General features: G+C 44.5%; 1 protein-coding gene across 2 annotated transcripts in view; it reads left to right on the plus strand.

Annotated features, from left to right (window-relative positions):
• The window catches only part of TYW5 (tRNA-yW synthesizing protein 5), a 153313-nt gene that overhangs the window by 66615 nt on the left and 72418 nt on the right, over positions 1–14280 (plus strand). The window contains exons 4-5 of one of the 2 annotated variants that reach the window (XM_069615799.1): positions 10560–10626; positions 12084–12128. In XM_069615799.1, the coding sequence (XP_069471900.1) occupies positions 10560–10626; positions 12084–12128 (112 nt within the window). The remainder of the gene's footprint in view (positions 1–10559; positions 10627–12083; positions 12129–14280) is intronic. The other variant, XM_069615798.1, reaches the window with a different exon arrangement.

Raw genomic sequence — 14280 nt, forward strand, 5'->3', positions numbered from 1 at the left:
ATTGTCTTGCAAAAAAGGGTGGCAACGAATTGGGAGACACCAGAGACCAATCCGGCTGTTAATAAGAACTTGAACAAGTAGTACTGCCCTTCCAGTAGTGACCCTGACTACCTGTTGAAACACCCCATTCCAGGGAGTCTGGTGGTGCAGGCAGCTACTGCAACATCTAAGCAAGGGCGTACCCTACCATCCCTCCAGATAGGGACGACAAATGAGTAGATGGATGGGCAAGGAAGGTATTTTCCGCAGGAAGTATGGCACTCAAATCTGCCAACTCCAAATGTGCCCTCACAAAGCTTACGTTCACTCTACGGGACTGCATTTTCATGGCGGCACAGCACATTCCCGAAGGGGATGAAAGAGACAGGTTCTTAGCCATAGTTAGAGATGGCAAAGAAGTAATATGCGATTCTCTTCAATCAGGTTTGGATTCTGCTTATAGCATCAGCAGAGCCATGGCTACCAGCACTATTATGCGCAGGTTTGCGTGGTTGCGGAAGTTGGGTTTTGCACTGGATGTGCAAGCCAGACTTCTCAACATGCCCTTTGAAGGGTCTCACCTTTTTGGCAACAAGGCTGACGAGAGTCTTGAAGTATCAGACCTCGAAGGCGGCAGCCAAATCTTTAGGCGCAGCTATTAGGCAACCTCAGCCTTTTCGACATAGTGGACAGCCTTGGAGGGGTAGATCTTTTTGCTACTACTCCTCAGTTGGAAGGGCGAGAGGAATGGCCAGTCAAAGGGGCCAACAAAGATTTCCTCACGGTGAACGAGGAAAGGGTGCAAAGCCAGCTCAAGCAGCAGCTTCTTTAGCATCTGCCGCTACAGCAGCCGCCTCAAAACCTCTCTGAGGTCTTCACAGTTCACCAGTGGGGGGGGGGGCAGGCTATCTCAGCATCTAGAAGAGTGGCAAGACATTACTTCAGATGCTTGGGCCTTGGAAACCATAGCCCACGGTTACTGCCTTCCTTTTATACAGAGACCTCAGAACAAACCACCGGGGAACGACTCTTTCCAGATCTGCTTCTTGTGCAGGATATTTTAACACTGCTATAGAAAGGCGCTATAGTACCAGTGCCTGTAGCGGAGAGGAACAAGGATTGGTATTCCCCTTATTTCCTAATACCCAAGAAGGACAGAGGACTGAGACCGATCCTGGACTTGAGATACTTGAACAAGTTCCTCAGGAAGGACAAGTTCAAAATGGTCACACTTTCTGATACTTCAGGCCCCCCAACTCCAGGATTGGTTGGTGTCATTGAAACTTCAGAATGTTTATTTTCATGTGCCAATTCATCTTAAGCACGAAAAGTACCTGAGGATCGCAGTTGGCGGTTCTCATTGTCAATTTCGAGTTATGTCATTCGGGCTGACCTCCGCCCCAAGGGTTTTCACAAAACTGATGGTGGTGGTGGCAGCAAGTTTCAAGAGAGGGTGGATTCATGTCTACCCCTACCTGGACGATTGGCTGATCAGGGCACATTCTCCTGAACAAGTCTTGGATCATCGCAACGTCACCTGCCACTCGCTTCACAGACTGGGCTTCTCCCTAAATTACAAGAAGTCCCATATGACACTGTCTCAGAAACTCCAATTCATCGGAGCTGTTCTGGATACATCCTTGTGAAAGAGCTGGCCACCCGAGTTGAGGGCTCAAGACATTTTTCAGATGGTCCCCAAATTTCAAAGTGCCCAGTGTCTCCCGACCTTCGATGTATTTATTTATTTCTTCTTCTTTTTTTTTTTGAGATTGCGCGACCTTATGGCATCCTGCATATTTCTGGTGCTAGAGGCCCGTCTGAGAATGAGATCCCTTCAATGGGGTGTAAGAACTCAATGGTCGCAGTTCTCACAAAAGATGTTGGACCTAGTTCTGGTTCCAAGGAGGGTCAGACAGGATCTTCTGTAGTGGACCTGCGAGGACAACATTCTGAAGGGAGAGCAATTTTGGCAACCATGGACACAGATAACAGTAGTAACAGATGCCTCACTCATGGGGTGGGGAGCCCACACCAATGATCTGACAATCAGCGGTTGTTGGTCTGCATCGGAGTCCAAACTACTCTGTACGGGGAAAGATGTCCTGATAACGATGGACAACACAGTGGCCATGTACTACCTCAACAAGAGAGGAGATGTAGGCTCACTACCACTGTGCAGAGAGGCAATGCAGCTCTGGTACTGGGCAATTCAAGAAGGAATCTCCCGATCAGCAGTTCACCTGGCCGGAGAGGAGAACACGGCGGCGGACGCTCTGAGCAGGCAGAGCACAGTCTCCCACGAGGGGGAACTAGCTCAGGAAGTCCTTCAGGAGATCTTTGCCCTTTGGGGAAACCCTCAAGTGGATCTGTTTACAACTGGTGTCAACCGCAACTGCAAACTGTACTACTCCAAGGAATTTCCTCCAAGTGGAGCTCTAGGAGACGCGTTCGTGGTGGATTGGGAGTTTCGACTCCTGTATGCCTTTCTGCCAATCCCTGTCATTCCTCAAGTATCAGGAGGTTGAGAAAGTTTGGGAAACACATGATCCTATTTGCCCCGGAGTGGGCCAGGAGGACGTGGTACCCGGACCTTCTGGACATGTCCATCAACCCTTCAATGCGTTTTCCACAAAGAGAGGACCTTCTCTTGCGAGAGGAGGGTCGGGTTCTCCATCCAAAGGTCAAGACACTCAACCTTTACGCGTCATTTCTGAAAGGTTGAGATACAAGGATTGGGACTTCCCGGGTGACGTAATGGAGAATTTGTTTTCGGCCAGCAACAAAGTGTTTGTACCATTTCCGTTGGAATACATTCTGCAACTGGTGCAGAGAAACAAATGTAGATCCTTTTTATGTGTAAAACACTGGATGTTTTATCTTTTCTGCTATCTTTGGCCAATCTGGGGCTCCAGATTGATACTATTAAGGCTATTTGGAAGCGCTGTTCACCTTTAAACGCTCGCCAGACGAATGTTCCTACTTCAAAATTGCACTGGTGACACAATTTCTAAAGGGTCTCACCAATGTGTTCCCCCACATCTCCTTTCCAGGTTCCAATTTGGAACCTTAATTTGGTGCTAAAATGTGCACCTTTTCAACCTTTACATTCATGTCCTTCAAGGTTGTTAACCTTTCAAACCATTCTATTGATAACTCTAACATGAGATCGCAGAGTGAGCTAGTGGTTGGCACTTTCGTCCAAGCCACCCTTTACTATCTTCCACGAGGATAGGGTTGTTCTAAGGGTCAAACCCTCATTTTTACCCAAGATCATTTCTGATTTCCACATGGGACAGAACATTGTTCTGTCTTTGTTTCTATTCCCCTCCTCCTCATCCTAGCAAGGAGGAGGAGAGACTACATAGGTTGGATCCTCGTAGAGCTTTAAGCTTTTATATATCTAGACTGTCAAAACTTCGTATTGATGACCAGCTTTTCATTGGATATATGGGCCACCAACTTGGTCAGGCTGTCTCTAAGCAGACCTTATCCAGATGGCTCATTCTGGCCATTTGAGAATGTTACAGGATGGCAGGGAAGGAGCCTCTGGAAGGTTTAAGGGCCCATTCCACCAGGGGGATGGCTACCTCTACAACCTTGCAAAGGGGTGTACCAATAAAAAATATTTGAAGCGGCAACGTGGTCTACTATCCACACGTTTACAAAGCATTACTGCCTCGAATCCTGATGGTAGCTTTGGTAAAGCAGTCCTGCACTCAGTCTATGAAAACAAAATTGAATTCTACTCCCTCTTCCAAATCAAATACTGCTTTGGGAGTCTGTCAAAGATGAGGAATACGTGGGAGGACTCAATCCATTTGAATAACAAGTTACTTACCCCTGGTAACATTCTTTCGACTGGATGTTCCTCCCACGTATTCCTCATCGCCCTCCCAGCCTACCCCACAGTAGAATTTCCCATGCTATTACAGCTTCTGTTCCTTCAATGCTGAGTATGGTGATTCCCGTGCTTTTGCAGGTATTTCTGCTGTCGGGGAGAAAAAAACAGAACTGAAGCCAACGGGCGCTGCGTGTGCTATATGTGCCTTCGATGACATCCTCAAGACGGAGGCCTTCGAGGGACATTGAGTCGATGCCTTCGACACACAGCACCCCTTGCCGAAAAAAAAAGAATTCCAAAGCAGCTGAAGCTGGACAATAACATATGTCAAAGATGAGGAATATATGGGAGGAACATCCAGTCGTAAGAATGTTACAAGGGGTAAATGACCTGTTCTTCTCTCTGGATCTCCCATAATTATCTCTCTCAGGATGGTGTTTAGACAAGTAATGAACCCTATTTTGCAACTACCCTCTTGATGGATTTTCTTCAGCGAGTCTTGACTGGCAAGGTCCATTCAATGATCAAACTGCGGAAAGTCTGTTCCACTAACATGGGTTCTAACAATCTAGAAATGATGGCCACATTGTTGGTGATTTTCTCTGTCCACAGATACTGTGGCTTGGGAGTAGTGTATCTAATCAGCATTGACACATATGGTATTGTTCTGACCCTTGTAGGTTTTGAAGGGATCAATTCTAGTAGGATGACATTATGGCAGTCCAACTAAGCATATACCTCTTGATGTTGAATTTGTATGGCGTGTGACAAATCCTGATATGTCGTCACTTCTCCCCGAGGAGAAACCCCTTCCCATGAGGCCAGGGTAGTGAGGCTGCTACCTGATAGAGCCCCTGCGGCTGGTACTCAGCAGGAGGATGTCATGGGAAGAGACCTCCCCCCTGGGGACAAGGCAGAACATCTTGGGAGAACACCCAACATCCTACCACCATCATACCCCATATACCCTAACACTTTGCCCAGTACTCCCATGTACCTTTGTAAGTCTGTGACTTTAAGAAATACTGAGATGAAGAAGAGTAGGCACTACTCAAAGGGAATGAACCAGACAAGTACTGGGATGAGAAGGAGGTGCAGAGCCATAAAGAACGCTCCATGTAACCTTGTTGAGCATTCTAGTAATCTATGGCAGTGCGAGTTAAAAAGCAATGGAAGACTTACAATATTGCTCAGCCATCCCAGAAGGCACCGAGGACCAGGAATCTGCTCCGAGTGGGAAAGTCAAGCGGCTGCAGTCGGGGACACCGAAAAGAAGTAGACGGCATCCCCAGCAGGTCCAACACCAGAGGATCTCACAGGGGAGGTTGACCACACGGTCAGTAACGGGTACACATACTCCTTAGAGACAGAAGGTGCAGAGCTGTTGCAGTGCAGGAGAAGCCAGCGGAAGCCACGAGAGACCCAAGCAGAGACCCAAGCAGAGCGAAGGTAGACCGGAGCCTGTCGGAGAAGTCCCAGAAGGTACGTGCGTAAACGAGCTGGACCCGGAGGCTACGAGATGGTCTTGGTTACGGCATAATCGCGCAAGAAGATCAAATCCAGGGGCATGTGATGTAATCCCTGATCTAGAGAGCAGTAGGGAGAGCCATAAGGAGAAGTGGTTCTCCAATAGGGGCACATAACAGACCCCCAACCCTAAGGACATGTAACAAGAAAAGGACATGAGTCATCTTCCACGTGGCAGTACTTGGCAGGAGAGTAAACAAAGTCTGCAAGATCAAAGAAAGATAGACGTATGAGCTTGGGACCCACACCCAAAACAGAAGGAATTTACAAGTCATCATCCTCGTGGCAGTAGTTGGTAGGATTGTGAACCAAGTGGGCCACAGTGGGAAAGCCTGGGTCAAGGACCCTACCAGTGTATGAGCTGTATTGCTGAGAAACCTAAAAGTAAGAGATGCCAGAGGAAGAGAGTCATTCCCCCTGGTGTTGTTGAACTGTGATACCAAAGTAAGAGAGAGACCAGGGGAAGGAAGTCATTCCCCCTGGTAGTGTTGAACTGTGATACCAAAGTAAAAGAGGAGCAAGGGGAAGGGAGTCATTGCCTAAGGTTGTATCGAACTGTGAAGCCAAGATACCAGGAAACAGGAGTCATTTTACTGGTTTTGTTGAATTGTTAATCAAGATACCAGGAGAAGGGAGTCATTCACCTGGTAACCAAAGTTGTAAAGACTTTCTGATACATGGATAAGAGATAGGCAGTGTGTCTGCCAAGGAGAGTGCATAGTGAACATTACCTTTTTTTGTGTTGGAGAACAGTTTTGACTCGGAAGGGAGCCAGTCCCCTAAGAAGAGGATACAAGCTGAAAGGGAAAGTTTTATCCCTAGTCCCGAAGAAGGGAGTCATTATTCTGGACCAAGGGCTACTTTATCTCTAGGAGAAAAAAGTCCAAGGACCAGGTGAGCTCTACCCTCAATTTGAACAGACTGATTAGTCAATACAAAGTATACAAATAAAGAACACAAACTTTCTAAAGTTTCTTGGAAGGTAATCTTATGATGGTGTGCCACCGACACGTGTTTCGACCTGTACACAAAGGTTGTCTTCAGGGCATAAAGGTAATTGAGTAGGTAAAACTGTTGGTATCTTACTTCCGAAATTCCATTCAATCTTTCAGAAACCTCATGGACTAAGTGTCTTTATTAGCTCCAATCAATTCTCTTTAACTTTCTTTGGACAGCCAATTGAACATTACGATTTGAATCCTTTCTTTTAATATCACAGTATCAGCTGGCCCTTGAATCTTGTTAGGGTTAATTTCCCAGCCTTCCTTTTTCAATCCATCAATGATGGCTTCCAATTGATTTTGCACAGGGTGCTCATCTTTTCCCTGAATCATAATTTCATCAATGTAATGTGAGATTTGTATGTCAGGCTTACATGATATCTTCTCTAAGTGTTCTGCCACCAGCCAGTGACAAAGAGTTGGATTATGCAACTAACCCATAGGCAATCTTGTGAAGGTGTACTGACACCCACCCCAAGAAAATTAGAACTGCCCCTGGCACTCTTCGGCAATTGGCACTGTGAAAAATGCATTTGCCAAATCTAGTACAGCGTACCAGGTTCCCTCAAACCTCTGTATGTTCTCAATCAAGGTAACAGTATCTGGCACTGCAGGAACTAAAGGGGGAGTGTGTTTGTGTAACTCTATAGTCCACATTCATCCGCCAGCTTCCATCCCTTTTTTCAAGAGGCCAGACAGGATTGTTCCAAGCAGTAGAGACTGGCCTCATATTCTTTAATGGTGTCTGAAATATCCTTATGTGCCCCCCGGGAAGGCAGTATTGTTTCATTCACACACACTTTGTGGCCAATGGCATGTGCAATGGAGGGATCTTCAATGTGCCTACAATAACTGGTTTACACATCAATGCATTCAAACCAAATGTATATGCTTTACCTCCTAACCCTAAAGTTCACCATTCCAAAATGTCAAACCCAATAATGTATTCAGTTATCGGGACAATCAACACTTGATATTTTTGTTTTTTTTCTCTCCAAATTGCCTATTTTCATTTCCACTCCTGACTGTACTGCGGGTGTCTCTTTTCCACCCAGTCCGGCTATGGTAAAGTGCTGACCTTGAAGGATTTCCATGACTCAATGAGGCCTCTGCCCCAGTGTCAATGAAAGCTCAGACCTCTTGTGTGTTACCAGGCTTCCGAAAGATCTTAACATTAACATTAGATTGTCTGTCAACTTGTATGCAAGCTGACACTGCCCGGACTTGGCCATAATCCTATTCAAATTTGAGTGTACCCAGACTGAGCCTCCAACATAGCACTCACTGTTTTTCTCAACTCAGCCTATGTTGGCTGGTACCGGGAAGGGGTCCCCATGGACCCTTCTCCCTGCTCCTCCTCAGGAGGTGCTGAAGGTGAAGTGTTTGGACACCACCAGTCCCTTGGCTTGTTTATAGTGCTCTTTCCCAGCAAGCCCTGTTTTTGTACAACTCGCACATCTCCCTAGTTTCAATACCATCAATTTCTTCTCGTGGCACACCATCTTTCAACAGTGCCAAAAACATGTCCTTTCTTGACACCAGGGAATCTCTGCTATCTTGTCTCCTGCCTTCTGTTCGCCTCTAACTGCGCCACTCCCTCTCTTGAGGCTTGTCCTCACTTTTGTTCCCTTTACCCAGATTTGACAATTGTCATATAGCATCTACCACTTCATCTGTTGCCTTACCAGCCATGCCTATGAGCAAAGTCATGACACATTTATATGCGGGTGGGGCAGTTCTGATTACCATATTTCTGGTTGATACTGACAAAGGCACCACCCCCATATATTCCGGCTCATTTACATGAAATGCTTCGTTCATAGCATGTTCCCTTTTGAACAGCCTCTTTCAAAGTATATCGCTTTTTCTCCTCAGTGGGCCAATCCTTTGTAATAGGGTACTTTCTGTTCCACCCCTGCGCTGCTAGGTGCAACAAAGATACCTGAGAGGCCTGCCCATTCACACTGGCAGCGGCCCAGCTCTCAACACCTCCTGAATATTAGTATCCGTGGACAAAGGAAAAAAGCGTGAAGAGTAAGTGGAATCAACTAACAAACCTCCAGCTCTGCCCTCATACATACGCAACATCCAAGCAAGCACCCGACTTCTGCTTCAAATGAGTAATAATTTCCCCCACTTCCTGTTGAGTGTAATCCTCCGGTGTGGTTAAATCCACAACATCACCCCCTGGATTATGCAGATACGGTCCTGCCCTATGCCTAGTAACTGGCTTAGCAGTAACCTTCGTCCCATCTTGTTTCAGTGTAGATTCTGCTTCCACTTCAGGGTTAGAATCAGAACCATCGGAAGTGGAACAACAAATATCAGCACTCTAGGAATCTGGATCAGCAATCAGATTGGATCTCCAATTTGCATCAGCAGTGCCGATAACAGCAGCCACTTTGGTTTGTCAAGACAGCCTCTGCATTTCCTATATTTATATTTGGCCACCATAATAGTCTTTGTCCACGCAATTGCTTGATACCTAGAGGCCTTGTCACTCCACACAGCTGTTGCATTAAAGAAACCTGTCTTTCTGCATCCAATTCCTTTTCCAAACGTAAAACGTCGGCTTCTAACTGCACATTTTTCTGATCCATTCCCTGGTAAGCATGGAGAATGATCCGGCCCTCCTCCCCAGAGTTGCCGACTCACTTCCTTTCAACACTGGGACTTTCTGTAACGAAGACCCCACATCAGCAGGCCCTGTATTTAGCAAAGAATCCTTCCATGGCTCGCACAGACCTGGCGCACATGCCCATTCTTTTGCTAATAAATTGTACAGAGTTGCAGTCCAACCGATAATTAATACCTCACAAGATTCTCCGCCAGCGGAAGAAATCTTATCTCGCCTTTTAAACAAGGAATGCATATTATGAAACTTCACACTAATTTACATACAATGAATAAATCACTGCAGTCTCTTCAAAAAGCTAACTCAAAACAATCGCACGCAAAGAGCTTTCAACAAAGCGAAACTTGTACTTGCAAAGATAGAAAAAAAAACAAATGTAAAATGAAAATACATGTAAATGAAATCCTGTGTTACAAAGTACAAGCACATATTATGGGCTGCTTGGCAATTAAACAGCACAGAGCAGCTGCTTTGCGACATCAATTTGTTTTCTTGCAAATATCAGTGCAGGGATGTCTATATATTCTATTATTTTCCACAAAACGCTGAATAGGAATCAATGTACTCTTGGAACGCAAGAATTCACTCACTCTCAGAGATTATAAAACTGGCACTTAGATGGCCAATTATTAACTCAAATAAGCATTACAAAATAAAATGCAGAATTAGAGAAAAGTTTACATTACCATTGGCATAGTTATGCACCACTTCATCCCTGCCAAGAACTTCACTGGACAACTTCCCAGACAGGTTGGCAAAGAGAAAGACCCTCACAACAGGAACAGACCAGACAAGATACGTCTACCCTCTCCAGTCCAGCACATGTTTTGTGCCTCTCTCTCTCCCTGCCAGCCTAACCCGGTGCCCTCCAATTTGACAGTACTTTTACAGAAGGGTAATATGCTGACAGCATCCGGCCGGTAGGCATGCGGAATATCACAATAAGTAAACGCATTCTGTTTCACGATGGCGCTTTCTGCTCCTGCAACTTTATCAGATAGAAACTCAAAACAATCCAGTAGCATGGCTTGTTTTTCTAATGAATGCAGACAGTATTCAGAACTCACGTTAAAATGAAGCCTTCATTGAGGCTTGGAGAAAATGTTCAATGCTGCGCCCAGAATGCATTTCAAACAGACTCCATGTTTGAGTCACAGATATTACATTTTTTAAATGCATTACACTCTCTTAGAGAAAGGGAAAGATAGGTTTTCTCTTTATTTTTCCTGACTAATAAAAGTCTATAGCAATCGCCAGGCCACGTGTGTGTCAGTCTCCTCCCTCTGCACACTTACAGGGTATTCAACATTTCTCTCCCTGCCCCATCCTGGGGCCATTGCACATACATGTTTTCAAGCTTCCACTCTCTGTTTTCCTTTGATCTTTCTCAGACTTGGTGTCAGGTAGATAAGGGTCTCCATATAAAAACAGGTAATCTTTAAATTTGGATTCTGATGTTTGTTCTTCTCTGAGTTCTGTCGGCTTCTCGGATGACTAATGAAGTCTGAGTCTTCTTATTGCTTTCCTGTATTGTGTGCGGTTCAGCATTTGACATCTTTCATTGTGTAACCTACAGCCACAGATCCAAATACTGGTGGGCTGACGGGGTCTTCATCCTTCCAAGCTTGATACATTTAATTAAGGTATAGAATACTATTTTTCATTTGACAGCAATGCCTGGTATATGATGCAAGTATCCACTATATAAACAGAGTAACTTGATATTTTATAGACATGCATGACTGGGCACTTAATGGGAGTAACTGCCATAGAATGCAACTTCAGTGTATGTCAATAGCTGCCATGTGGTGTAAGTTTTTTGTGCATTTGGTGGCAATGCTTGGTAACACAGGAAACAATTGCACTGTACACAAATCAGCCAATGGCTGATTTTCTATTTTGTTGAAATCGGTATTGTACAGGATTCACATCTTTACTATGGAAAAGTGGTTGCATGAAAAGGAATCCTGTTGATGGTCACCATAACGTAAAGAAGGATGTCTTTCCAGAAAGAAAAGCCCCCAATGCCAGCAAGATTGGCGGGGGGCTAACGCAATACGAAATGGCCACGACACATACAGGGTCCTTTGTCATGGAAACGCCAGCAGCTATGTACAATTGACTTTATTGCTATAAGCAGAGCATGGGACAGACTGAATGACCTGGGTTGTGGTTGCCTGACATAAACCTCGGCTTCCCTATACATTTCAGAGAGCTTGCACTGTCTCCTTTCACAGCCTAAATATTCCACATTGCACTACCTTGTCACGAAAAATCACTTAGGGCCTTGTACTCAAATGGGGGTTTTGCTTCCAGTGGATCCGTTATAGAAAAGATAACAATTTGAACACTATCAGAAAGGTTCAGTTGGAACATTTCACTTAGATAATGTTACTTTGTAACTGAGTGAAGAATTATGCTTCCCAACCCCAGTGTAATTTCTTAGATGTATTCCTTGCCTTACCACGCCACCCTTGAATCATCTTCCACTCTACGCATACTGGCTGCCTCTAACACCTGCACCAATTCTTCTTCACAAGCAGTACTTCTAAACGGGGCATTGACAACAAGTTTTAGCAGTTGGAAAATAAAGACTATGTGAAGTATTCTGCCATATGCAAGATCTGTACAACCCTGCTGGCCTTCTTGCACAGGCTTTGTCCCACCCACACCAACCCATGCCGTTCTCTGCAAAAAAAACACGGTTCTTCCAACGTGTTTCTTCCCAGGCTTATTATTCTTTTTTTCTTATATCCCACACGTTCTCTCGTTGACCCCAATCCACTTCCTACTTTGGGTGTAACGTCCAGTTTCATGCTGACAGCAGTGGGTGTTGCTACTAAGGGTGGTGCCAACCAAGGTTTCTTGGTTAGGGGGCACAGGCTCCAGCAATCTAAACCCTGCAGACTCAGTATACAAAAAGGGAATGAATATCTCTTACTGCAAATCACTCCAACCATCACGGTCTGGCTTTCGCAAAAAGAAATGTACCATTAATAATAATAATAATAATAAATAAAATATTCTGACAGCTCTTAATTTAATCATGGCAGATTTTTTCTAATTATATTTACATTTCTTTTTCTTGTTTGTTTTTAAGGATGAAAAATATTACTTAAGATCATTGGGTGACGATCCACGTAAGGTTAGTACTTTGGCCAGGAGTTGAAGTTTGAAGTGAAGTAGTAAAAAAGCATGAGGCAGTGTGTCCATGTCTGGCCCTGAGGAGCTGATGCTTAAACTTACAGTGGCGTTCTCTTTCAGATGTTGTTTTTTGCAGACCTGTTGTAGACATGCCCATGGATCTCTGGTCGAGGCTTTCAAAATGCAACTGTTTTTCTATCCCAGGTCTAACATCTCTGTCACGCTACAGGGCCATGCCTAGGGTAATATGGTCACTCTAGCCATGCAAGTGTGACCCATACAATTAAGGCATGTATCATACTGTAGAGTGTTATGGATGTGCGAAAGCTGCTCCTACCCCTGGAGCCATCCTTCCTGAGTGCAACCCATACCTGGAGAAACAATCCCTCACCTCTGTGATGGCAGTCCGTACTAAAAAGCCATGAAACTAGTGATCCATGGCCAAATTCCTTCTATAACACTCCATTTGCTAGTGCTATGCTATGCATATTTAAACCTTCCTCATGAAAAATCAAACCCTGTGGCTGTGAACCACCTGGGAGATGGGCACCCCAAGAGTGAGCTTTGCAATCAGGAAAGGAGGGTCCCCTTCCGTGTACTTTAGAGTAGAACACCTCATGGGGATCATCACTCCCGAAAACGCACCTCTTCCACAGTAGGACTAATTGGCAGGACTAATATGCGTATGTAGAAGAGTTGTATCATTGATGATTGGGTAGACTGAATGGCAAAGATGGTGTAAAGGGAGGCATGGGAAAATACATAGGGCAGGTGAAGACGTAAGGTGGAGCATAACCTTGTAAATAATTGTGAGTTGCATCTGATAAACATTGAGAACATCAGTGGTACTGGATATAGTTATAAAGGGCAGTCACTGGTTTTATGCACACTGTTGAGTCTCTGAAATCATGTAGTATTGATGTTGGCCCACCCACTGGTACTCATTGTAACATCCAATGAAGGACCAACGTCTGAGTCATCTGGTTAGGATGCTAAACTGTCATCCTCAGCTTAAACACTGATATGTGCATTCCATGGCTGCGTATGCTGAGCTTTCGTATGAAGTGATCTGGAGAGAAATGCCTTTAAATGCCACAAAGGGTTTCAGTAGACCCGGTAGAGAGATTTCCCATCAACATAAAAGTATTAAAAGAAGTGAGACATCCAGAACGAGTCTAAGAGTATGGAATTTACATGAGTTATTTGAAATCGCAAAAGTGTAGGTATGCACTTTGAAACATTTGGTCTAAAATTGTTATTTTTTTTAATAGTCTTTCATGGGCCTATTAAATTTGGTAATAATCTTGGTAATAATATCTATTATCACAGCAATCGGAACTAGGAGGAATCCAGCCAGCGATATATCAAAGTATACATTTAGTAAAAGGAGATTTTTTATAGACTATTTTGATAGGTCTTTTGATAAGTAACGAGTATCAAGAGTTTTATTTGGTGAAGATCCCCAACGATGGATGTGTAAACTCTGTAAATTGGTATTTTTTTTGTAATTTATTTACATTAGAGAGTGCCCCATGCATGCAACCAGAAAGGTCCCAAGAAATAGTTCTCTGTTGCAGAGTAAAGTCTGCTAGCGTGTGATGCTAGAGTTAGACAACCCACCCTTCTAAGCTTAGATTCTTGACAGTAAATGTTTGGAACAAACGTTTCATGAGCATGTAAAAAGTAATTGTTATAAACATGATGCCCATAGCTTAATAACGCAGTCTAGCAGAGATATGGGCTGTTGGTGGGCCTGGAATGTATAGATGTTGCTTTCTCTGGGCCTTCCATAGTGCCACCACAACAGGCTTGTGCATGTATGTATATGGGATTTATAAAGGAAAAAACCTAGCTGGGAAGCAATGGAGCATTGTATAAAGGTGGCACGGACTGGATCCCAGGTGAACTAATGTCCTTCACTCCAATGAATCAGCCAGAGAGGCACAAATATACTGGCCGACTAATTGGACAAAATGATGACTGGAACGGGAAGTGCTGCCAAGTAATCTCCGTAGCTGAAAAGAAAAAGCCAAGGGTTTAGATGCGTGATCTGAGAAACCGTCCCCTTACCCTTCACAGAATATTACCACATTTCTGTTGTTCCTTGAATAGGGGTAAAGCTGGGAGGCAAGGGCACATATAGTAAATAACGA

This window comes from Ambystoma mexicanum, chromosome 9 (genome assembly GCF_040938575.1).
Source record: "Ambystoma mexicanum isolate Mex_15411 chromosome 9, UKY_AmexF1_1, whole genome shotgun sequence".
Lineage (NCBI taxonomy): Eukaryota > Metazoa > Chordata > Amphibia > Caudata > Ambystomatidae > Ambystoma > Ambystoma mexicanum.